This window comes from Hippocampus guttulatus, chromosome 10 (assembly GCF_054856545.1).
Source record: "Hippocampus guttulatus isolate MCC_2025c chromosome 10, RoL_Hgut_1.0, whole genome shotgun sequence".
Classification (NCBI taxonomy): domain Eukaryota; kingdom Metazoa; phylum Chordata; class Actinopteri; order Syngnathiformes; family Syngnathidae; genus Hippocampus; species Hippocampus guttulatus.
Genome location: NC_141270.1, coordinates 3,993,171 through 4,018,746, shown reverse-complemented (window position 1 = coordinate 4,018,746; position 25,576 = coordinate 3,993,171). Strand labels below are relative to the sequence as shown.

Below are 25,576 nucleotides of genomic sequence, written 5' to 3'. Positions count from 1 at the left end.
ACGATCAGTCGGATCTTTTAATTTAATATTTTCAGTTAAGCGAATGGGTTAAAAAAAATCATATATTAAATGGAACAGAAGGAAGGCAGTCATGATCAAGCGGAGAAAATATTGCGCAACAGTGATGACCAAAAACTGGAGGCCCTTCCAAAATTGATGAGAAGAAAGCTGGTCAAGGAAGCTGTCAAGAGGTTGACAGCAGCACCGAACAGCTGCAGGATTTTCCGGCAAGTAGCGCTTGTTTAATCCAACAATCTTCTCTTTTATTCTGAAGTCTTGGATGGGAGTGGGCGACATGATAAACTGGGGCCTCGGTGTCAATGTCAGCATGTTGGCACAAAGATTTTGGCAAAAAACGTCAGGGGGAAACAAATCCTACAAGAACAGCTGAACTTGGTGTGGTAACAAAAGTTTAAAAATGAATTTTCTTGACCTCATTTTTTTTTCAATGTCACAAAAACCTGGAATTTGAATGCGGTGTTTTGACTTTTTATATCCACCGTATAGCACCTTTTATTATCTGCAATGTAGGATATAAGTGTCTTCTTTTTTGGTTTGCATCGGACCATGAAGCTAACTAAGCATGGGGTGTCACTTGAAATTATATCGTAAAATTGTCACAAGCAAGGCTTTGTGCAAAAAAAATTAAGTTCACATGCTTCAGTGTCTTCTTCAAAATACTGTGTCTCTACTGTACGTGAAAAAAGTGCAGCACAGTAAAGCACTGTAATAGCAGTGGCTGCAAACCACAAACTGCATGCCAATTATTGTCCATGCAACGTGTGCAGCAGATGCGACCCAGCTGCAACGGGATGAGTTTTCTTTCTCCACACAATCGCCCTCCACACTAATAAAAGAAAAGAAGAAAAAAGGTTCCCACCCACTCCTCCAAGGGGGAAAAAAAAAACATTTGGGAAGCAGTTGTGGCCACAAGAGTCGCAGGAGGAGTTTTCACTCACTGTTTTCAAGTTTGCAGACGGACGCATTCAAGTGTCCATTCCGGCTGTGGGACTTTGGAGTTACGGACTGCTCGACACCTGCCCTGCCAAGCGACGCTGAGGGGCGCGGCCGGGACCGCTGCCCGCAAATCTCTTTTGCGACTTTACTTGGGCAACAACACAAAAAAAAAGTCACAACAAGGAGCGGGGAGTGCTTTTCTTTTTTAGGAACATCCCCGGGTTTATTCGCGCACGCTGCCCCCCTCCCCGAAGGAGCTCCACACGCGGACGGGGGGACTTGATTGACTCCGTTGGCTGGAGGTATGAACACAAACACTGGAAATAGTTTTTAAAAGCGCGTTTTTGCTGCTGTTTTTCGATGACTGAACGCGCGTTAATAGCAATCACTTCACTCTCGAAGTTTTCAAGCGTTTTCACTGCCTGCGCTTCGCACTGGAATTGCATAAAAATCATTTTGGATGCCTTCTTTTTTTTTTTTGTTGTTGTTGTCTTTTTTGCTCATGTTAAAATTAATCTGCTACCACCGGGGATAGCTTTACATGCTCTTTACAGAGCTATTTGCATTTCTTCTAAATATATTCCAGGACTTGACCTCTCACCGCTTAGACTATACTTACGATGACAGCAACCCCTCTTTATGTTATTTATATTTCCAGGTTATGAGGTGAAGTTAAACAGGCTACTAGGTGACTTAAAGGAATTTTGGATGCGGATTCTTTAAATGCGAGAAGAGTCTGGTCAGCATTGGAGGTGGAAAAAAACACCCCCAGTAACAAGCACGTGTTTATGGCAGATTGAGGAAATGGGAAAAGTGTTGGATATATTAAATATCCTCAGGGTGTGGTTAGTTGCTCGCATCTGGCCTTTTGAGCCTTTGTTGGGCACAATAATGTGGCTTTAGAGCCTTTCTCGCTCCGTTTTGTGTGTTCAATCAGCTATTCAGATGGATTTACAGTGAAACATGTCTGGGAAGCTAATATGTGTTGTATTGAAGGACAAACATGGACATGATTAATATTTGTATGGAACAATGGCTTGTACCTTCAAAGATGTTGCTTTTATACCCTTGACATTTGGCGTTTACAGCTTGGCATGTGACTTCTTTGCCCCCCCCCCCCCCCTCCCCGAAAAGTATAAACAGTTACCCTGGAGGCCCAGTCCTAATGTATTCTCGCAGACTTTTACTTTCTACGCCTTTGGTTCTCCAATTTTTTAGCAGGACTACTTTAAGAAAAATATTTCTGCTCTCCAAGTTGTCACCATCGTAACCAAGATTAAATTTGCAGAACCACAGCAGAAAGTAGATAGAATATTTTTGTAAGCCACTGTCTGATTAACAGTTTCAACATTCAGAAACAGAACAGAAAAAAGAAACATAAATCAAATGAAAATGTTTTCACATGAAAGTTGTAAGTGTCATTAAAACACAAATTACAAACAAAACGTACTTAGAGTTGATCCTTGTGGTCCACCAAAGTCCATCTTTTAGAATAGACTTGAGGTTTGGCTTTTGCAGCAGAGGCGAATGCCTTTTTTCAGCACTAAAAAGCTATAAACCTTTTCCTTGAGGGATAGTAGTTCCTTTCTCACGCCAAAATGGATAGAACTTGACTTCCCCACATGTTTGAAACAAGCAAAACTTGCTATATAGCAATATGATTTCAGTGGCATGAAATTTCCAATGAAACACCCTAGAAACTCAAGTGAATCTTGTGATATTCTTGTGCTCCCCCCACCCCCTTCTCATTGGATTATCGTTTTTATAGCCCGGTTGCCATTTAACCGCGTTAAGATGCATAACAACGGTTGTTGCGCAGGCACAGTAACCTGAGCGGGGTCATCGTTGTGCTGTCATCCTGTCAGCAGATAAAATGGGATGGACGAGCTAACGCGACTGGCAGACTTCTCGGGAGACTTGGCAGACGAACGGGGTGAGGTTTCTGAAGTGTTCACGGTGTAATAAGATACAGTGGAACCTCTGAGGACAACGGCAAATTTGTTTACATTTGGAAAACACTTTTTTTCCCCTGAGGAGATAATGGAAATTAAAAAATAATCCGCTCCAAAATGTGGCCAGGCAAAGTATGTAGAGGAAATACAGTATGTAATTTAGTGTCCCTCCGCGATAAATTATATGTAGTACTAAACTGTGGAGATAAAATGTTAAAATGGTTTTCGCCATCTCAGTGTTCCTGATCTTAGCGGGCAAGGCTAAAACGGGGCCCAGTGACGTACTTGGGGTCCCGGCATGAGTCGCCTGTCCCACACTATGTAAGAACTCGAGAACCTTTGTCCGCATCAATGATTATCCGACACAATTGCGAGTTACTTATTATTACTAGGCCTGTTTCTACTCCTACAGTCTGTAGTAAGCTAGCTATCCACGCCTCCTCCAATGCCACAATTACAGAACGGTATGGTATCACTACTTAAATTCCCAAGTGAGGACTTGATGCCGAAGATGAGTACGCCATCTTTCCGTCAGCCGAGATGAACCCTGGAAGTCTTTTAGCTTGCGAGCTAACTGGTGGCTAACACTTCTGGAAATCCCAACGATGACTTGGTGGATATTGCATTCATCAAAGGCTTTAAGTAGATATGTTTTACGGGTCAAACGAGTAGCTACAACAAAGATACGAAACATATTGTGTTTGATTTGATGGTTGAGCAGGGCATGGTTTCAGCAAGAACAGTTTGATCTCACATGACTTTAAATCCTTAGTTTCTCTTACACAGATACGAGTTAATTCCTTAACATTGAGCTTTAGAGCTTCCACTGTCTCCTCACTTGATTTGACATGAATGTCACGTGTAAAATCCAATTATGAAATGCTCAACAGCAGCCACTTGATCCTTTCAACTGATGTTATGTTGCATTCAAAGAGCCCAACTAACACTCCACAGCTGCTCCAGGCAGGTTAGAGTTAACTTTCCACACCGCTGGCACCTTTTCTTGGGCGCTTTTGTCTTGGGCAGACTGTCACTTTTTTATGCTTTCTACTTCTCTCAAGTCTCACCTTTCAAATTTCCCCACCTTCCACCGCCCCCTCGTCTCACATTTAAACCCTCCTGGCCATCTTTGCTCATAGCAGTAGCTTTGATAATCAACATACGATGAGGTCAAGTCCCGTCTGGTGATAAACTACAAGTGGGCATAGAACGTCAGATCATACGTTTCTAAATATAACATCGAAATATAATCGCCTCCAGTCGGTTAAGCTCAGTTAGAGGCAAAGTGCTTAAAAGGGAAAGGGGAAAAACAACAACAAACAAACAAAAAAAAACACTTACAAAAGGTGTGAGGAAGCCAAACCCTAAGCAGAGTTAACAAATGGACACTGGGGTTGGCGTCTGGAAGGCTTGTTGGCAGCCGTGCCAAAGTGGTTCACGGCTAAAGTATGTTCGCCGTTAGTTTCCAGGCCTGATGGCCAAACGTCGAAGTCCATAAAAGTCTGCAAGAGGGGGAAGACAAGGAAGGTGGGGGTCAAGAAACAGGGAGATAGGATGACATTTCAAACAAGTCAAGCCTTTCCTTGGTATGATCATTATCATTATTAACGATCACATCCAAGAAGTAAATACGCTCATATACACTTACTGGACACTGAACACTGAACACACAAAAGAAAATAATGCCGTATTTGTATAAAGCGTATAGATGGGGAGATGGACTGATAAAGTGGTAGACAGAAAGATGTGTATGTGGCAGATAGATTGCTTGGTAGATAGCTAGTGATGTACTAAGTATTTAGACAAATAGGTAGAGCCATAGATAGACAGATAGATTTTTAGATGGGTAGATGGATGGATGCGTAGCTAAATGAATAGATGTGTAGGTTGTTAGCCAGTTCGCTAGCTACGTATGTAGATGGTAGCTACTGTAGGTAGCGGTGGTAGATAGGTAGCTAGCTAGCTAGGAAAATAGATAGAAGCTGGGGAATGGTAGCTAGGCAGACGCAGATGAATAGAAAAGGAAAAATGCACATGACTTAAAAAAGTGCAGGCTTACATTCCTCCCCTGATATTTTGGGGGAATGTATTCATGATTTATTGGACAGACGCAATGAGGTTTCAAAACAGAAAATTCTCCCCAATGTTCCCCATTGTACTACCCACCAAAAATCTGAAGCTGGTAACCACACTGTCGAATGAGATCCAAGACAAGAGATGTATCAAAAATGCTGCTTTACAAAGCTACCTTTTTTTTTTTTATGGGGCGTGGGGCTGGGGGTGTTTTTTTAGACACCGTGGTTTTAGCTGAAGAATATATTTATTATTGTAGTTGAGCTGCATCATACTGAGTGGTTTCTAATAATTTGGTTACAATTGTTAGCGATATGAGAGACTCAATGTTATTCTGATTGAAGTTTGCAGTGGCCTAAAATAAAAAAAATAGTTTTTAACAGTAAATAATAAAGATATTCCAGCATGTCACCAGTACACTCACTGGAATGGATTTGCAAGTCATCATCAGGCACATTTTTCGTCAACGGCTGGTTGAGGAAATGGTAATTTAGTAATACTGTAAATATACAAAAAAAAGTTGAGTTAAATGCTGTTTTTGGGTGAGATTAATCCGTTTTTTTTTTGACAGCGACCAGGATTGTTTATTTGCTTTCTAATAAAAAGCATGTATTGTAACTCCAAAATGTGACTTGAAAAGAAAAAAAGCTTCCTTTTTTTTGTCTCCTGAAACCAAATGTTCCGTTTTACAAGATAAACTTAGAGACACTCCCAAAAAAAAAAAGAAGATTCATGTTTTCCATTGAACAGCAACCAAACTGTTTATGTCTAATCTTTGTGCACTTCAATTTTACAGTTCCATTTAAGGGGCCTTCGGAGGAGTGTAAAAATCACTTTCACTTAACCTGTAAACTCAAACGCTGGGTCGAAGCAAAACAAAAAGTCACCTTTAATAGCTTGCACCCAATTAAAAGGACTAAAACTGCATTCCAGCATGTCACCAGTACACTCACTAATGGATTTTGGGAATAATCATCAGGCACCTGCTCAGTCGACAGTTGCTCAAGCAGCGGTTAGCGTCGATGTTAAAGTAAACAGACGCTGCTTTGTACAAAGACCCCCTGGATTATTCACAAACAAATCATTTTTCCTTTTGTGCTATCAGTTGTCACGGAGTCCCTGACATCCACCGGCAGACTGACGTCCCTCCCGCCAAGTGAGTGTCTCCGTCCCACGGTTGCGCTCGCTTTAATTGTTGACGTTGAAGCCAAGGGCGAACGCAGTAATTACAAGCGTGCAGCTCGGAGGGAAGTGGCCGATGAGTAATGGCAACTCGCGTGTTTTGCCGTGTGTCTTCTGGTTGCTAGAGGGAACCGGCGCATCGAGTCACAGGAACATGGCCAGCTCGAGCGGTGGAGTTGGAGGAGGAGCCTTGGACAAGAACATCTTAACGCAGAAGAGCAGCACGACTTACTTCACTTCTTGTGAGTTTTCATTGCACCAATGAGAGTTAAATGGGGGAACGAGAAGTTCAGCTACTCGCTCTGGTGTCCATTCGGAGTCCAAGGAATAGAACATCACAGGACTCCATTAAAAAAAAAAAAAAAAAAAATTCGGTTGACCATGGAGAAACCTGCTCTGAGTGGTCAAACGTTGGAATTTCGGCCCGTGTGATTGGTGGATATCGGCCAATCGGAAAAGGGGTTCCCCGAGTTGCAGATGAAACGGGGGTTGAGAAATAATAATTATCAAAGAGTTTTTTTTTGTTGTTGTTTTTTTTAAACCATATTTTCTGGGATTTTCAGTGTTCTCACCCAAAAATGTTTTCCAGAGATCTCCAAAACCCATCATCACATTTTCAAATTCGTGGTCAGTTTTACTCGGGGTGAAGTGGCAATTCTAACCAGAGTTGGCATTTTCACATTGCTCCGACCATTAAAGTGACAACAGTGGGAGTGACAACAGCAAATTTAACACACCAGGTCCCCATTTACATTTGAGCGCGAGCCACGTGACTCATTAAAACACAAACTATTGACACCTGAGGCTCCATTTTGGACATTCGCACTTAGGGGTCTACTCGCTTTTGTTGCCAGTGGTTTACAGATGAATAGTTAGTTCATAGCCAAGTGTCATCTCTTCCCTGTTATCCCATGAAAAGATAGAATCAAATATTTAAAATTTGTCCCTGCAGCCTCAGTGGGCGTGAGCGGCAGTAGCTACAGCTCCTCCTCGGGGGTTTACCTGGGAGGAGACGCCATCGGAGTAGGCAACGGCGCGGGTAGCTACCTGGACGGCGAGGGCTACGGCAGTGGCGGAGGCGGCGGCGGCGGCGGAGGAGGAGGAGGAGGAGCGGGAAGCAGCTACCTCGTTAGCTCGGTGACCAAGGTCAGCTCTACGGGCGGCGGCAAGAGAACGCAGGCCACCTCCGCCGCCTCCTCAGACAGGAAGCACGCGGGGTCCAGCCGCTCTGGAGGTTACGAGGGTGAGTGGCACGGTGGTAGTGAAGGAAGCCGCTGGTCCACATAAGGACATTGTTTATGCAAGTCTTGCCCTATTGTGTTTCCTCCAGGGAGTTCCAGTGCTAATTCTTCGCCGGAATTTTCCCGCAAAGACTATGGAATCTATTGTAAGTGATTTTTTTTTTCCCGTTAAAAGCTTTACAGTTGACCGTAGATAGCACAAGGTGGTACCAAGGCACTACTTTTCTGTAAGACAAGGCTTGTCTGTCTAGGAGCTCCTACTGTTACTTCAACATAGTTTCTTGGCACCAAGATGGCACCAAGACTTTACCATTAGACAGGTCTATGCTACCATTTTGCTTCACAAAAAGCACAAAAAAGCAAATTATGCACGATAGGTTTAAAAAAAAAAAAAAATCTCAGAATATGTAAATTTCTGAGTTGCAAATAAATTCCATTGTAATCCTTTCCAGGGTCTAATCGTGTGTGTGTGTGTGAGTGTATATATATATATATATATATATATATATACAGTATATGTAAATTAATTGTATGCACTAAAAAAAAAAAGAAAACGTAAATCTAAAAATACATTTCAACTAATTTTACAGGAGAAATTGCTAACATACGGTAATGACATGAAAATTACAAGCCTGTTGGTTGGCCATACTTTTTAAATGTATTATTTTTTTTATTCAAGAAAATCCGGATCACATTTGTTGACTTTTTTTTTTTCAATCCATTATAAATCACATGGACGATTTAGCAAAATGAATAAAAACATATGTTGATGAAAATCGTGTTGCAGCACAACATCCCATGGTCCAAAAAATACCCGTGCAGCTTCAGCTGGTATGGCTATAATGGCAGAAAAAAAAAATCAACTGGTGTGTTTGATATTCGTCACAATATTTGGAGCCATTTTGTTGTGGTGGTTTTGGTCACACAGATTACGAGAGAAGCTAATATAATTACCGGATGTCAAAACCTACGTAATCACCATCAGTGATGGTAATTCAATCAAAATAGTGTATGCATCATCACTTGGCTTTTGTTTTGGGGACTTTCCAGGCTCCGGCAGCTCCAGAGGGAGAAGCGAGAGCAGAGGTACGCACCCATTTTCCTCAACACCTGCATGTTGAAATTCTCATATATATTTTTTTTTATTGTAATCTGGATCTTCTTTGTTCCGTTGTCGCTGCCCAGAAAGCGAAATCCGGGCCCGGCTGCAAAGCGCCTCTCCCACGGCCGGCAGATGTGAGTGGGCTCCGCTTTTGTTTGTTACGTAACGTATCATAAAGTAACAAAGCATCTTTTATTTGGCTGAAGGGATCTCGTGGATGCTAGACAAGCTATTTTGGAATCACATTTTTTTTGAAGGGGGGGGGGGTGGAGTCGAGGACCCGCAAACGACATTCCTGCATTTCTCACGTGCGTGTTTATATCGAGATGGAGAACACGTGGCTGCATCCTTCAGCATAATATCCAGTCTGGCGTTCGGGTGGGCTTGATTGCGGGTTTTCTTTGCAATGTGCTGCTTCGGGTGCAGATTTGGCAACAGCGGTGGTTCAAGTGACTCACTGTTTCCCACATGCTCCTGCTCAGTGATCACGCCCCCTGCTGCATCGAAGTCCAGAACTGCAGCCATTCCATCCATATGTTGTTTTTTCTCTCTCTTCTTTGCATTTTTTTTTAAAGCAAAGCTTATGGACTGCACATTTCATACATTAAAAGCAAAGCAAAGAGAACCTATTAAAATTAAACACTGATTAAGACACAGTTTTCAAAGTTTTCCTGTGGGCGCCCTGTCAAGAAATGGCGCAGTATCGTGAAACAACGGTGTCGTATAACATCACTTTTGAGAACACGAAAAGAAGACGACTGTCTCTCTCTTGCACAAGCCAACAAATAAGAGGTCAAGCGTGCTTGCTTCAAGCTCTTTGTCGCTGGGTTTTTCTGCTCGATCGTGTCTCAGACAGTGTCGTCCAAGAGCCTTACTGTGTCCTTGCTTGAAAGTGGCTCTTGATCTTCACCCACCCTAGAAACTCGGTTAAGTTGTAAACCAGTGCAGAACTTTTTTTCATTTCACGCTCGGTGACTCCAGAGACCAAATAATTTGCATTCACGTCGTGAAATAGTCCATTTTTCCACCATACAAGCTGGAAGTTTTCACAACTCTACATTCAGCTCAGGATGCGAGAGACTTTTTTCGCGTGAGAGGCACTCGGAACCCCAGGGTAAAGCACCGCAACTTAAATTCAGGATAAAAACGGCAAACTCCGCCTATTCCTGGCCAAGGCAGACACGCAGGAGAGGCAGTCCGTGCGGTTTTAGCAGACTTCGCCCCACATGGGCCGGGTGTCCAATTTCCCAGCTGCTTCCTATTTGTTAGGGAGGAGTGTTCTGTTCTTAAACTTCAAGGGGGAAAATGCCTTGCACGCTCTCCAGCAGCCCTCCACTGCGACTTAACACAATTTGCAATGACATTTTTTTTTTTCAAAGTACTTCAGCAATATTTGATATGATTTTTTTTTTCGGGCTGATGCCAATTCCAATATTTGGCAGACTAAAACTCCAATAAATGATAAAGCGGTCGACTAATAAAAAAAATATATATATAACAAATAAAACCACTTATTTTTTTGGTCCTTTGGCACTTATAACAATGAAGAGAGCAGACAAATTCTGCAGAATGCCATAGACGGGCTAACAAATAGCTAAGTTATCACCGCTTAAGCAGGAGATTTTTGAACACGACTGCTGGAGCAACGCATGTAAACAGACAGTATAACGGCTCGGTGCATATATTCTTTATCCTCTGCGAAGACTGACCAACATTACTGTGCCTTGCTCAAGGGGCGGAGTTAGATGACGTGAAAAAGCTGCTGAAGGTTCGCTCCAGCAGCTCCAGTCCCGTCCGCGCCGCCAGCACCTCGGCCATCATGAGCGGCCCCAAGAAGGCCAGCGTGGAGACTCAGACCATCTCGGTGACCTCTCGGGCCTCGCAGTCGGGTATGTGACCCCGCACCCCCGCGCCCCTCCACCTCCCAACTCCCACGCACATGCCCAGACACTTTGTCTCCCGCCCACTTTGGGTTTAGTATTACAGCGGATTAGTAACACATGACATCTGCTTTCCTGAGAAAGTGACTCCAGGGGGAAGACTGACATTTCATACACGCCAAGACTTTCTCATCTTTAGTTGAATGAAAATGTGCACTGGAGGTTCCCTGATTCATTCTCCCTTCAATACATTGCGAGCTCAGCCCATAAAAAGACAATGGACTGAATGTAGTCTCAGCATGCGCATGTGTCACATGAACCACACTGGACTCTTCATTAGGTACAGTACACGTGCGCAATGGAAAAAACATCAGCACAAATGACAGATTTAAAAGCCTTGAACGCACAAGTGAATATACATTTCTCATTTGTATTCATTCAAATGCCAACGATTGACACTAATGGCCCAATTTTGGCATTCTCACTGAGGGGGTGTGCTCACTTTTGTTGCCAGCGGTCCTCTGACTACAGTATATCGTAGCTAATTGTGATTTCTTCAGTGTTGTCCTATGAATAGCGATCGTGAAATATTTACAAAAATGTTTTGGCATTCCAAAATCGGAATTCCACCCAGATTCATACACTTTGAAAAATTGGTGAGTTTGGGAGGCCATGGTGAAGTTTTTAGTTGTTGAAAGAATCATTTTGACACTTAATTCGGAAATTGGAACGTTTTCACTTTGGGGTGGACTCACTTTTGTTGCCAGCTGTTTATACAGGAATGTATGAAGTTATTTTGAGGGCACGGCACATTTACACCGGCTACTTAACATTGTTGCGATGAAAAGACATCATAAAATATTTACAAAAATGTTTGCTTCTCAATCATTTTGAAACCTTGGGTCCGGTTTTGACATTTTCACATCGGGGTGGTCACACTTTTGTTGCCACTGTTTTATATATTAATGGCTGTGGGTTGTTTTGAGTGGGCGGTCAATTTACACCGCCGACTTTAAATTGTTGCAAAATTGGATTTCTTCAGATACTTAAAAAAAAAAAAAAAATTAAATGTACAGTATATTTTTGTGACGGATGTGCTGACTTTTCTGAGCTATCTTTTCTAACGACTAGTCTTGTGTTGCCTCTGTCTCTTCCACAGTGTTGACCTTTGGTCCTGGCGGCAGATCGGATGGCTTCCACACCGTGGACTCATCCGGCTTGCTCGAAACGGGCCTGCCGGCCGGCCACTTTATTCCAGCCGGCAAAGCCGGCCATTATGAAGGCAGCCTCAAATCGGGCCACTATAGTGACGCGGGGAGGTCAGACATCGGCGTGAGGTCAGTCACGTACGATGCAGGCGGGAGATCGGCCCAATACGGTCCCGGTGTGAGATCGATGTCGTATGACACCGGTGTGTGGACGGGACATTATAACGGCGGCGTCAAAGCAGGGCAGTACGATACCGGCGTCAGATCCTTGACGCAGAATACCGGTGCCGTATCTGCTCAGTATAACGGCAGTTTGAGGTCAGGCCAGTACGATACTGGCGCCATCTCATCCCAGTATGGCGGTAGTTTGAGGTCCGGCCATTACGACACTGGTGTGAGGTCCTCCCAGTACAGTATCAGTCAGAAATCGGGCATCCACGACTCCGGCGTGAGGTCGGCCCAGTACGACTCGGACGCGGCGCTTCCGGGTTTCCCGTGGTCCAGCGCCACCTTGCCCTCCGCCGCCGGCACCACCGCGGCGGCGGCGGCGGCGGGGGCCGGCAGCAGCTACTCGTACCAGGCCGGCGCCAACAACATGTCGGGGGGAGCGACACCTATCGGTCTGGCTGCACCCTCCCTGTCAGGTGAGCTTGGTAGAAAGTGCCAGATGCAAGTCTTTGTTACTTATACAGGAAATTGCATTTTATCAAATGTTGTCCATTTTGTATTCACATTATTTGTTAAATATTTCTCCCGATATTATTGATATTGTATTTTACAAAAATCGTACAGTAGTCACATCTAGTATTATTGCTATATAAATAAATAGAACAATATATAAAAAAAATAAATAAAAGGACAACTGCTCCATGTGCTTCTTTTTAAATTCATTTTTCAATTATTGCCTTTAATAAACACTTTATTTACACTCATGGCCCCCCCACCCCCCCTCCCAGTATATGGCTTTCAGAATAATTTGGCGCCCACATCTGGCGGTGCAACCACCACAAACGGCGCAAATGCCAGCATGACAAGTATGCACTTTCAAGTCATAACATAAAATGTAATTAATGTAATGTGTGCCGTGAGATTTAACCCTTCCATGTTTCTTATTTGACAGCTTATGGAATGCAGAAAAATGTGGCTGGTGTTGGTGTTGGCGGTGGTGTAGTTGGAGCTGGTGTCTCTTCAAGTAAGCTACTCTGCTGCCTCCGAGTGGATTCAAATATTTCAACCGTCCAAACATATTCATCTTACTGTAAAGCCGCATAATGCCGAATTATATTACTGTGTAATTATATTGTCATAAAATACACATGAATTGAAATCCTAAAATCTACAAAGCAAAAATGCGACATGAATTTGCTTCAAGGATCTAGTTCATTTTCTGTCAAAGTGGGAATTCTCATCAGAGGCCTCCCATTGGAGGGATTCCACACTGCAATCTGTGACATCGTTTATGTGCTCTCCAGCCACTCGATCCCAAAATGGCGATGCGTACAAGGACTATATGTTTGTTAATTCAGACAAGGACAATGCCAGGGACACAGAAACACTGATTTTGGCAAAAGACAGCGGCAAGCAGTTCACTCTGACTACAGGAGGAGGTGAGGGGCACCTTTGCACCGTCAAATGTTGGTGGAAACAAACTGTCGGCAAGCGACGGGCTGTGATGTTTCAGGTTCCCTCTCGGGCGACTCCATCCAGAAGGAGAAGCTCATCACAACCTACGGTGAAGGAGCTCAGCTCAAGGCAGGGACAGGAAATGCTTACTGTGAGTCTAAACCCACAACAATATTTCTACATTCGTTTCCTAAAGCTAAAAATGTGTGAATCCACCAGACGGATCATCTGGAGTTTTAATGAAAGACAAAGGCACGCACGCACGTATGTCATTTGGTTCTCTTTTCTGCCTATGCAGTCGTATCTTGATTTGAGAGGTTTTCGAGCTTTATTTCAATTAACCGTGGGCGTCGTCCGCAGAGCTTCGCAAGAAGGGCGGCGTCTGCGGAGGCGGCTGGTGTTGCTGCTTTGACGCCTGTTGCTCGTGGTGGAAGTGGCTCCTGGGGTTCCTCCTCCTTTTCCTGCTTCTGCTCGGACTCCTTTTTGGCCTTATTGCGCTAGGTGAGTGCCGTTACCATTATAATAAACTAGTTCAAGTATCAAGTACAACTTTATTGTCAAATGTGCTGTTTGTGGAACATAGTTATTACAATGTAATAATAATAGTGCATAATAGTACAATGCGACCTAATTATAATGTATTAAAAATGCACATAGGGACACATTACCAATTAATTTCTTGTTAACTGGCAGAAAGCAATTATTAGTATCCAATTCACAGACCCACTGCATCAATTTTTTTGTAAATTAATATATATGCATATACATGTTCAACATGATGATCAACTTGTATTTACAATTACCAGTATATTAATTAAACCAGTCAACCTGTTGCTACATTTTAATAAATTATCTAAACAGCAAACTATTTTTTTGCGAATTGACAGAATGATGTTGTCATTGTTCCGTAACAATAAGAACAACAACAACAGAAGTTCAACCATGAATGTCATATCATCATCAGATGATCACAGAACATTCTGATTGAGTTTTTGTAGCCTCTTAGGGGCATGTTTTCATCGGGAATGCCGATTGTTTTTTAAAAAGTCTTACTCAACACAATTTAGACGTACGACCCCATTGTCATTTCTAGCCGAGGACGTGAGAAAGCTGAAGAATCGGGTGGCCACCCTGGAGAGCGAGTCGGCAATCATATCTGCTCGCACCAGTCGTCTGGTGGGGCTCGGTGGCAACACCTTCGTGGACGGTGGTGGCAGCTCATCCAAGACGGATATATTCGTGTTCGGACCAGGCGGAGGGGCAGGAGGCTCAGACTCTAGTTCTGGAACGCAAATCGGAGTTGCTGTGGGCGCTGGGGGTGGAGGTGTCAGTGCCGGAGCCGGAGCCGGAGCTGGAGGTGCTGGTGACACCAGTGGTACCAGCACGGGTGGCTCTGGAGCTAGTGGTACCGGTATGGGTGGCGCTGGGGCTAGTGGAACCAGTGTGGGTGGCGCTGGGGCGAGTGGAACCAGTGTGGGTAGCGCTGCAGCCGGGGCGAGTGGAGCCAGTGTTGGCGGGGGTGGAGCCACTGGGACCGGCTCAAGTGGTGGCGCAGGCACGAGCTTAGGTGGCGGCTCTAGTTCCAGAGGTACTACCATCATTACTGGCAGTACCCACACCAGTGGCGGAACTGGGGCTGGTGCCGGTGGAGCCGTCTCTAGTGGCGGCGCAGGCACCAGTGGCGGCGCAGGCACCAGTGGCACCAGCTTGGGCGGCGGGGCAGGCACCGGCGGTATCGGCGGCGACTCCTCCTCTAGCCACACCTCGAGCCACACTAACACCTTCTCCAGCACCAGCGTGAGTCACAGGGATGGTCAAACGTTCGCCAATGGCTTCTGGACCAGTGGCACCGGCGGTTATGTGGACGCCGCCGCCCTTCACATGGCCATCCAGCGCATGGTGAGAGGGGAAATGCAGTCGCAGGCATTCCAAGGTAACTTGTGACCGAGGCTAATATCTTTAACTCATTCAGTACCAGCCAATTCTGGACCAAGTCTGAAAAGACGTTTAAAAACGTCTTTGGGAGTGAATGAGTTAACAAAAGCTAGCCAAATAACCTAAAAGTAACATTGAAAAAAAAAAAAGGTCAATGAAATAAAATGAAAATGCTTTTAAAAAAATAAAACAAATTTAAAATACTCAAATTACAGCAAAAAGGTCATTTGTTTTCGTATTTAAGATAAGAAAACCTTTATTAGTCTCGCAATGGAGAAATTCCCAATTAATATCAAACTTTGCCGTTCATTTTAAATATATTTGTTTCCGTAATTCGTCCAGCAAAATGACAGTCAAACACTTGGATGAAAATGTGTACTTTATAACTCGTATTTTTCTTATTATTTTTTAATCTTGGACTCAAACAACTACTCCATGTATTTAAAAAACGAATACGAAAACTAATAAAAACTAAACTTAAACAAACCATTTTCAAAAAAACCTCCAACAAATTATTAACACACCAGTAACTGAATTTACAAAAAACAACAATCGAAATGAAATATCAACAAACTGTCATGAAAAATCTAAAACTATTTCGACCCTGTTCATGTCATGATTTCGGATGCCCACGTCTACATTCATCGCAGGTAATATTCTCTGAAACATATTTTCCAGCTTTCATCACGGCTACAATGCAAGGTGAAAGAGGACTGCCTGGACCTAAAGGTAACGTTTATTTTATTCATTAACTTTGGGCCAAACCGACTGCATCTCCTAACAACACTTAACTCGGCCATGCGCTTTGAAGGCACATGTCCACGCATAAACGCTACAGTGTGTTGTTTGCCAATGTTCGGCTTAGTTACATTAGTAAAATGATATTATTATGTCCCCGCCCCCTAAACATTTTTTAATGAACTATCAGTGCCACTAGATAGCGCCATTGCGCTACTTTTCTATGAGTCAGAGCTCTGCCCTGTCTAATACTGTAGGAGCCTCTCCTCACTCAACATAGTTCCTTGGCACCTAGATGCCACAAAATGGGGCCAGAGGACTACTTTTCCATCTGTGAATCCTGGAACAGATTGTCTGTGACTTCCTCTGTATTTTTGTAATAGTATCTATTTCTGTTCTTGTTGCTTTCTTATCAGCAAAATCCCATTAACACAAACCAATTGTGTGTTTTTCCTCATCGTAGGCGACACTGGTCAACCCGGATTCCCAGGTAAGGAGCGACGGGGACTCAAATGGCATCACAGCGTTTGGAGATTAATGCTGCATTCCAGAAAACTGGGAAATGATAAATTTCCAACCTCTGATGAAGAAAGGTGTCAGTTCTGTAAAATGCGTTTGATCTTCCACAAGATCAAGCCTATCAAAAATGTTTAAAGTCATGATTGGGATTTCGACAAACTTCACAGCTTTCTTGAATGCAGCATTGAGGCATCAATTTTTTTTTTGCACCCCCCTTATCAGTTTTTTTCCACACATTGTCTGTTGGTTAATATCAAACCTTTTTGACCTCAGGTGCTCCCGGTCCAATTGGTCACGAGGGTCCTCAGGGTCCAAAGGGCCAAAAAGGAAGCCATGGTATGGCTAGGGCTCCAATCCAAGTTCACTGTTTGGACTGTTTTAAAATGGTTTTCAAAGTGTTGGCGTGTGTCTGCAGGTGAACAGGGATTGGAGGGTCCTCCTGGTTTGAGAGGGCGAGAAGGAGTTGCTGGACCCAGAGGTGAACCAGGATTTGGCTCTAAAGGTGACAAAGGTACATAAAACAAAACCATTTGTACCTGTCCTATTGGGTCGCCGAGTTATGAAGGATGTTGGAGATGTGTGCTTTTGTTGTTTGTATTGAGATGGATATTTATGAGAAAAGAACAAAAACAATAACAACATCCCAACCGTTTATGCCGATAATAATCTGACGTAGACGCAGCGAGTAGGCAACGGAACAGGATGAGACAAGCCGGCACTAGTGCTCCCTGGATTGTATCTACATATGGAGTGGGAAAGCATTGCTACAACCTGTGAGGAAGGGATCACCACGACAAGGAGGAAACAGAACATGACAGCACAGGACAGGAGAGGACAAGAAAGAAGTAGTGAGCCCAGAGTTACATTGTGTTGATATGTGGACTGAAAAGGCAGTGAGGCACCATGTGAGGATGCAGCGTGACAGTCATCTAATACGACAGGTTGATACAGGACAGCACAGGGGGCGTGAGCCTGGTTTTAGGTTGTATCTAAATGTGGACTTGGAAAGGCAATCCTCTACCCTTTGAGGAAGTGAAACGACCAGCATCAAATAGGATAGGACAGGACAGGATAGGACAGAAGGAGTGAGCCGAGAGTTGACATTGTACTGATTATGTGCAGTCAAAAGGCAGTGAGACACCATGTGAGGATGCAGTGTGACAAATAGTGAATAAGACAGGCTGGGACAGGACAGGATAGGGGTAGTAAGCCTGTAGTTGGATTGTACCGATATGTGGATGTGGGAAGGCAATGTTAAGCCCTTTGAGGAGGAGATGCAATGAGACTGAACAGGACAAGATAGGACAGAAATGGTGAGACAAGAGACATTGCGTTCATACGTGGATTGGAAAGACATTGAAATAACATATCGGATGAGGCGTGACAAGTAGCGACAGGGGAAGCACACACGGAGTGGGATTGTATCGGTATGTGGACTGGGAAAACAGTCCTACAATCCGTGAGGAAGAAAGATTGGACAGGACAGGACAGTGATAGTGAGCTAAGCAGTGTTACCGGTGAGAGTGGGAAAAAAAATCACCAGGAAACCTTGTCAATCTTCAGCATTTCATTGTTTTTGTTCCGGAAGGTAATTCCGGGGAACCTGGACTCCCTGGTCAAAAAGGTGAGACCACCCCTACCAATTTTTAATCGGAATCAAGTGACCCAGTACAGTATTTAGTTTAACTCTACACTGATGATTCATTCTAGGCGCTTCCGGGCTCCTCGGAGCACCAGGTGAGCATCTTCCTGCTCTCTTTTGTTCAATCAAGATTCTTTATCTTCTTTCCCGTTGGACTTAACCCCAATTGAGGTGTCACCTTAGTGAATCTTTCTCTCCCACCTCTCCCTGTCCTTTGCATCTTCTGCTCTAACTCCACGTATCTGCAAGTCTTCACTCACATTAACTGTCAATCTCTTCTTTGGTCTTCGTCTTTATTCCGGCAACATTTCCGGGATCTTTCTACCGTAGCTTTTGTCTCCAAACCTTAACTTCGGATCCTGTTCTCTTCCAAAGAAAGACACTTCCACTTCTGATTCCTTTCTTCAGGTCTTTGGTACCCTCTCCAAACCATTTAACAATGCTGGTTGCACTACCGTCCTTGAAACCTCTCCTTTGACTTTAGGGGGCGCTGTTCTTTCACAGATCAGCACTGATACTTTCCACAACCCGCTTCATCTTACCTCTCTTCTGCTCTTCGCCTCTCTTGCGATTCCCACTTTGAAAAGTTGACCTGATCAACATGATGTATTTGTTCTATTAGGTCCTCAGGGTTTCCGGGGAGAAGCAGGATCACCTGGGCTTAAAGGTAGCATCTGTAGAATTGGAAAAAACAAACAAACAAAAAAAAAACGTCAGTAATAACGCGATGCATTAAAGCAAAATAAACTAAAAGTGACTCATCTCCGTGGTCAGGTGATCGTGGTTTACCTGGTCTGCCCGGAGCAGCTGGAGAGAAAGGATCCAAGGGATCGACAGGTGAGAGACGGGTCTGCCGGTTGACCACATCGATAATACGATTCATTGTGAGCGTTTGTGTCTTGTCGCCCAACATCAGGACAAGATGGTTCAAAAGGCTCAAGAGGTAAAGCTGAGCGATTCTCATGCTCATAATTTGGGTTCGAGGTTGGGTTTATGTTTTAGCATTCACAAGACAGTCAGTGCTTTGTTTTTTTTTTAATATGTGCCCACAGGTGACCTTGGCAGTCCTGGTCACCCTGGACTTCGAGGTCCAGCTGGGCCGCCAGGAGATGCTGGACCTCCAGGTGCTTAGTTTCTCTTTTTTTCTTTGAAATCTTTACAAACATGTTAGTACATTCCAAAAAAAAAAAAAAAAGGCTGTGCATTGAAACCGCATTTTTCTCTTTATCGCAGGACTACCAGGCAATCCAGGTCAAGCAGGTCCTAAAGGTGCGGAACTAGCACAAACACAACAGGCTTTCCACATCACTGCAATAATTATTGTGTCTGTTTTCAGGTGATACTGGTGATGCAGGAAGAATTATTAACGCAGGTAACGAACTTAATAGCATGCATCATGTGGTGAACCATGTCGAAACCATATACAGCGTTACCTTGACTTCCAAGTACCCCACTTACAAGTTTTATTTTTCGTTACAAGTCATCACTTGTTCAAAGATTTTGCTTTGTGTTGTGAACCAAAATGTTGAATTCTGAGTGATTGAACAAAAAATAAAAATAAATACAGCGACAGTCAAATACACAAATCCAAAATAAAAACATTTGCAAGGAGCCTGGAGAAGATGATCACCTTGAACTTCTTAATGGCACAGTTATGTGAGGCTTATTATTATCTTTGAGGATTTATTTATTTTTTGCTGGAGAGGATGGGGGCGCTAGAGTGGATTAAAATTAATCAAAATCGTAAGTCGAGGTACCATTGCACTTGCTGTGATCATTGCGAGGAATCTTATCTGTCACTCATTTTCCAGCCGGTGTTGCCACTGTACACATCCCTGGACCACCTGGGCCTCGTGGACCTCAGGGAGTGTCAGGTCTGCCAACTTCTTTCAACCTTTTAATAACATGATAATAGCATGATAATAACACTCATATTTATAAAATTGTATCTTTTTATATGGTGACATACCGCCTTAGGTCCAGCTGGCCCTGCAGGTAAATAATTTCCCCATATTCACAAGTATTTTTAGATATATTATATATCACTGACATGGCGCATGTTTTTGGTCCTGGCAGGTCCTAAAGGTGACCGAGGAGAATCCGGCTCAACAGTGAGGACGTCTGAGAGTTTCAGCTCAAGTGTAGCTGAGAGTGAGTATCGTTGTCCTGTTTGGATTGACAACAGAAAAAAAAATCCAACTGTTATCCTGAATGTAATTCTATCTAACACTTATTAACTCGAGGAATGCGGTAAGTGAGAGTTAATGAAGCAGGATGCATGAGAGACAGACAGGAAATGAAGGTTGAGGACAAGGTCCGTTTGTTTAATGTGGGCTCTGGCCAGGAGACATATGGCGGATAGAAAATATGTATTTGACTACCCCCACCCCCCTAAAAAAAACAAGTGAACATATGTTCCAATATTTAATTTCATAAAGAATTCAGAGCATAATTTTGCAACAACAAATTCCTCTTTGAATCTTGAACTTTGATCTTTAATTCATGATTTAGGGCAGTTTGCTTCCGGTGGTGTGGCATCTCGACCCGGCCCACCGGGTCCACCTGGGCCACCTGGACCGCCAGGGCAGCCAGGTACGTATAACCTGATGGTTCTGATGAAGTCCATAGACTTCACTGTGTAATCATCTGCACGTCTCCAGGTTATGGAAGACCAGGACCTAAAGGCGACAAAGGAGATTCTGGTGTTACAACCAGTTCTGGTATGTACATATGAGATTGAACACATTTAAAGACTCCATACGAAAATGCTATAATTTTGACACTCAGGAACTTATTACACTGGACCACCAGGACCACCTGGGCCCGCTGGACAGAAAGGATCCACAGGTTTGACCAACGCTAAGTGATCTTTCATCTTGGATTGATTATATTTCTATAACTTTTCCGTCCATCTTTAGGTTCTCCTGGACCGAGAGGCTACCAAGGTGAATTTGATGATCCCCTTCTATTCGTGGGGGATGGGCAGCACTCACTGCTGCGGATCCCGAAAATCGGCCCAAAATATTTAACACTTGGCTATCGATTCCACAAGATGGGGCAAATCACTACTTTTCTATTAGACACAGTGGTATGGACTTCCTCATTGAAGCTCCTCCCCTTCCTTCAAGATATTTCCTTCTACCGAGTTGCCACAAGATGGCGCCAAAGCAATATCAGACAGAGCTTTGGCCTAATGGAGGATAGGTTAAAAAAATAAAGAAAAATGCAAATAATTCATAAATAGAAATCTGCCAATATTTATCAATGTTTATGCCTAATTCATTCACTATGCTGCTCCAGGTGAACCAGGACAACCCGGCTTGCCAGGAAGACCTGGAAGCTTGGAGAGAGGTCAGCTTAGGAAAATGACAAAAGAACACACATTTAAAATGGCGTCAGTCTGGTATACTAGTAAGCTTTTTGCTCTCCTGTGCAGTGTCCACCTATACCGGAGAACACACAGTTCAAGGTCCCCCAGGACCACCGGGGCCTCCTGGACTGCCAGGGCCACAGGGAATCAAAGGTATACCTAGCAAGGAGCTAAAAAATCTGCTTTAAACAATATGTCCAACGAACATTTGTTGTCTCTGCTTCCAAGGTGACACTGGAGCACCTGGAATTCCAGGATCTTCTCGAGGTAGATAAGTTCCTCTGAAACCTTCTCAAGTGAAGTGAATATTTAATAATTCAGGTTCTCTAGTACCCTTGCATGAGGTCAATGAAACTGATGTGCTGTATTTTGGATGGCAAGCCGAGTAACAGCACAGTTGGCCACACCAACATCCTCATATTTCTTTCTTCAGGCTCAGTCTCAGCGACCGCAGGGCCTCCTGGTCCTCCAGGACCTCAAGGACCTCCCGGGCAGCCCGGCTCCTTCACCTCATCCGTCGAGATGCGCCAGTACTTGACAGACTACCTAAGTAAATTTCTCTCCGAAGCTCAAAGGCGGCCTACGAAAGCGATTTGTATGACAACCAAATGTATCACTTCACAGGTAGAAGCAGACAGTCTGGTGTTCCGGGACCTCCAGGTCCACCCGGACCTCCAGGACAACCCGGAAGCTACACCGGTTCCATCGAGGAGATCTCCGCTCGTATGGTCGCCTACTTGCAACGTGAGTCTTTGGTAATTCTTTTTGTTTTTAACATTGAGATGCGTGTTTGCCTAATGAGGTTATCCATTTGCAGGTTCTGGCTCCAGCTCGGGCATCAGCATTGGTGTTCAGGGTCTACCAGGGCCACCTGGACCCCCTGGACCTGGAGGGGCCCTGACTGTCAGTGGTCTCATTGCCATGCTGCAAAGTCAGTATGACAAATTATCCAATTTTTCACTTTATGGTACCAACTCGGGTAGTGGCTAAAACATCTCTCAATAATCTCTAGGAGAAGACGTGAGGAGATACCTGTCAGGCCCGCCGGGTCCTCAAGGACCACCTGGACCACCAGGCGGCACAGGAGGAATTTCTAGCGTTTACAGTATAGAGGAGGTAGCGACATATATCTTCAACATCATGAATGGTAAGTCCAGAATCAAAAACCATGACACTGGTGCCGCCACGTATGTTGAGTTCCTGTCGATCAACAGAGAGAGGAATTGCAAGAGGACCGCCTGGCCCACCAGGACTCCCCGGGCCTCCAGGAGCAGGCAGCTCGGGTGGCGCAGGCTACTCAACAGTTTCAATCGATTACACGGCGCTAGTTAGAAGTAAATCAGATTCCAGAATCCACTTCATCGTCCGTGGATCAGTCACATTCGTGACTCCATGTTTTCCCTCCCCGCACAGATCCAGATTTCCGTGCATGGATCGGTTCCGCCATGCACCAAGGTCCCCCCGGTCCTCCTGGTACTCCTGGCCAACCTGGACCTCCCGGTCCTCAGGGGCCATCAGGGGTCTCGACTTCCACCGTGGTGGGGACGGGCGGTCGCGGATACAGCTTGGAGGAGCTTCAACGTTACCTGCAGGGTGAGTACGGACAGCAACGTAACTCTTACCACATATCGGGGGCACTGACCGTAAGGGGCTGGAAGTGAAACTACGTCTCACTTTAGCCACCCTCTGGAAACTAACAAACTTATGACGATGAGATTGATATGTGCATCTTGACTAAAGTCTCTCGTGATGGAGAGTTCAAATGCCAACCTTGAATGTTTGACAGGCTCTAGCTTCAGAGGTCTTCCAGGCCCTCCCGGACCTCCAGGCCCACAAGGACCACCCGGTAGTTCCAGCGGCACCGTTACTTACACCGGAACTTTCCCTCGGGAGACCATCCGTTCTGAAGTTCACGGCTACCTGACCAGTAAGCTTCCACCTTCCAATACGCTGCCCTGTTCGCGATTATCACTGCGTCACTAACATCACAACTGTTTTTTTTCCATCAGCTGACAGTGTCCGACGCGCCCTTACCGGACCGCCGGGCCCTCCGGGACCGAGAGGCCAAAAAGGAGATCGTGGAGAGACGGGTTACGTCCAAAGACAAAGCAGCCAGAGTCAAAGCTCTTCTCAAAGCGACTCCCGCTTTGCCTCGCAGCAGCATGAAATCGACGTTAGCAAGCTGAGCGAAACCATGGACTACAGCAGCGTGGCCATCAAAGTCTCTGACTACATAAAGAGTGAGCCGATGACTCGGCGTTTTTAGTAGCAACGTCGTGACTAGGCGGAATTAAACATGTGTGCTGTATTACTTGGCACTTATCAGTTTAACATTTTGAACAAATCGGGTGTGAGAAGTAACCAGGTGCTCCCAAAAAAAATGAGACTACTTCCAACTAAAAGTCAGCAATAAATAGCACCGCATTCCTATTCTCAAACAGACCAAGGACTGCTGCAGGAGTACCTGGTGGAGGGTCCTTGGAGGACTCACATAAGAGCTGTCCAAGGTCCTCCTGGCCCACCGGGACCCCCCGGAGTGCCCGGTTACAGCCGTGTGATTGCAGCCTATGGCAACGTCACGGCTGACCTCATGGACTTCTTCAGAAGTGAGTGCTCGGATCATGGAAAGTTTCAAAATAACCTGAGCTTTTTGACTGATTCTTCTTCTATTGGTACAGCTCACGGTACCGTCCCCGGTCCTCCGGGAATCGCCGGACCAAGAGGAGACAGAGGCTACCCGGGACCCAAGGGAGATAAGGGTATAGTCCAGATGAAGTACTTTTCACTTCAAAAATTTGGTAGGCGTAAATGTACAAATTCAAAGTGGGCATTTTGGCCATTTCCTGTGAAATTCTAACACAGCTCCAGAAGGTCAGGACCAGTTTCACTGAGCAATATAAAATGTGGTATTTTTTGCTATTAGAAGTAGACTCACAAAAAAAATGCCTAGAAAAACATGCCCATTTTGGTTTAGGTGGCCATTTTCGGGTTGTTTTGGACATGTCCTGTCAAAGGTCAGAGCCAGTTTTACTTGGCTGCATGGATGTATGGATTGGGTGTTTATCCTGAGTAGACGTAAAAGAAAATGTCCAAGTACCCATGCGTGGAAAGATACAAAAAGTCCACCGTTTTGGTTTAAGTGGGACATTTTAGAGTAATTTCGACTAGCTAGGTCGGCTGCGGGGGCTGGTGGATGATGTCATCCACAAACTTTGATTGATTTATTTTTTTTAACTTGTATTTATTTCCAGGTGATGCCGGGCGTCCGGGTTTACCTGGAATTCCAGGGACGTACACGATCCAAATACCACATCGCGTACAGAGGCGGGACACAGGTACTCCAAAACTTCCCATTTCCGGAGCCTTTTTCTTGAAAGGAGACATCAAAAAAATGTTTTTATATATATATTTTAATGTGATGAACATTTTTGTTTTGTTGTTAAAGGAGGCAACGCAATCAAGCGGGAGCAGCAGAAAGGTCCAGCAGACGGCGGCTGAAGCGTGGCTACTGCTTTTTTTGTCTCTGTTCTCAACAGAAGCAATGCAAGTAGAACTAAAAAAACAAAAACAAAACAAAACAAAAAAACTGCTTTAGCGATTAGCTCTCTAGCTTTGCTGCTGGCCGGTGTTTAGGTTTTGGACACATTTTTCCATTGTTCAGATGTGGATGATAATATTTGCTTTTAGATGAAAATATTATTTTAGAATTAAGATTGAGTGACTAAAGTTTTAATGTTTTTGAGTATTCTACTGTATTGAGGTCAACGCGTTAATTGCTGTTTTATGAAAATTTCCATATTGTTTTTGGCGATTTGCTTCCAGGATGCATACAAATTATTGACATTTTCCTAATGTAACCTATTAATGTTACAATTGTAGCATTAGCATTCACCCAGCCAAGTTACATCATCGCTTGCTGTATTCAGCACTGATTTTTACTGTACTTGAAGAAAGATTTTGAAGAATACTATGCAAACAAAGCAATATTCCGCTTTCGGTCTGCAAATGAAGCTGAAGGAAAAACTGATTAGATTGTATATTTTTGTATAAGAGAACACTGACTGATTTATTGACTTTCTACCGTCACATTTGTTTTTGGAAACCATTAAATTATAAATTGCTGACAGACTTGTTATTTAAAAACACACACACAA

At 44.2% G+C, this 25,576-nt stretch overlaps 1 protein-coding gene across 6 annotated transcripts; it reads left to right on the top strand.

The window, feature by feature from the left end:
- Positions 1 to 791: 791 nt before the first annotated feature.
- col17a1b (collagen, type XVII, alpha 1b) lies at positions 792 to 25,544 on the top strand. 6 transcript variants are annotated; one of them, XM_086121361.1, is made up of 51 exons: positions 793 to 1,259; positions 2,826 to 2,890; positions 6,088 to 6,138; positions 6,290 to 6,406; positions 7,117 to 7,407; positions 7,495 to 7,551; positions 8,456 to 8,491; positions 8,591 to 8,641; positions 10,241 to 10,396; positions 11,547 to 12,239; positions 12,552 to 12,629; positions 12,716 to 12,787; positions 13,068 to 13,202; positions 13,277 to 13,369; positions 13,438 to 13,482; positions 13,579 to 13,719; positions 14,312 to 15,151; positions 15,832 to 15,882; positions 16,355 to 16,381; positions 16,684 to 16,746; positions 16,826 to 16,921; positions 17,999 to 18,034; positions 18,121 to 18,147; positions 18,675 to 18,719; positions 18,827 to 18,889; positions 18,969 to 18,995; positions 19,105 to 19,176; positions 19,286 to 19,321; positions 19,389 to 19,424; positions 19,864 to 19,926; positions 20,030 to 20,047; positions 20,129 to 20,203; positions 20,564 to 20,644; positions 20,713 to 20,772; positions 20,840 to 20,899; positions 20,971 to 20,997; positions 21,353 to 21,403; positions 21,489 to 21,575; positions 21,651 to 21,689; positions 21,856 to 21,972; positions 22,047 to 22,166; positions 22,240 to 22,353; positions 22,435 to 22,569; positions 22,637 to 22,756; positions 22,836 to 23,015; positions 23,209 to 23,349; positions 23,432 to 23,662; positions 23,864 to 24,028; positions 24,101 to 24,181; positions 24,674 to 24,757; positions 24,868 to 25,544. In XM_086121361.1, exons 2-51 carry the CDS (start codon positions 2,836 to 2,838, stop codon positions 24,918 to 24,920), a joined length of 5,592 nt encoding a protein of 1,863 aa, XP_085977487.1. In that variant the 5' UTR covers positions 793 to 1,259; positions 2,826 to 2,835; the 3' UTR covers positions 24,921 to 25,544. The 6 variants fall into 6 exon arrangements, with proteins under 6 accessions (XP_085977490.1, XP_085977487.1, XP_085977489.1 ...); XM_086121363.1 differs by having other exon boundaries at positions 2,823 to 2,890; positions 13,122 to 13,202; XM_086121360.1 differs by having other exon boundaries at positions 2,823 to 2,890.
- The last annotated feature ends 32 nt before the right edge of the window (positions 25,545 to 25,576 follow it).

What these genes read in the sequence shown, in the direction of transcription:
- col17a1b (XM_086121361.1), top strand. Translation starts at nt 2,836, where the DNA reads ATGGACGAGCTAACGCGACTGGCAGACTTCTCGGGAGACTTGGCAGAC. An exon ending in GGGCCAAAAAGGAAGCCATG is followed by an intron (nt 16,747 to 16,825) that starts GTATGGCTAGGG and finishes GTGTGTCTGCAG; the next exon opens with GTGAACAGGGATTGGAGGGT. An exon ending in TGGACCGCCAGGGCAGCCAG is followed by an intron (nt 20,645 to 20,712) that starts GTACGTATAACC and finishes GCACGTCTCCAG; the next exon opens with GTTATGGAAGACCAGGACCT.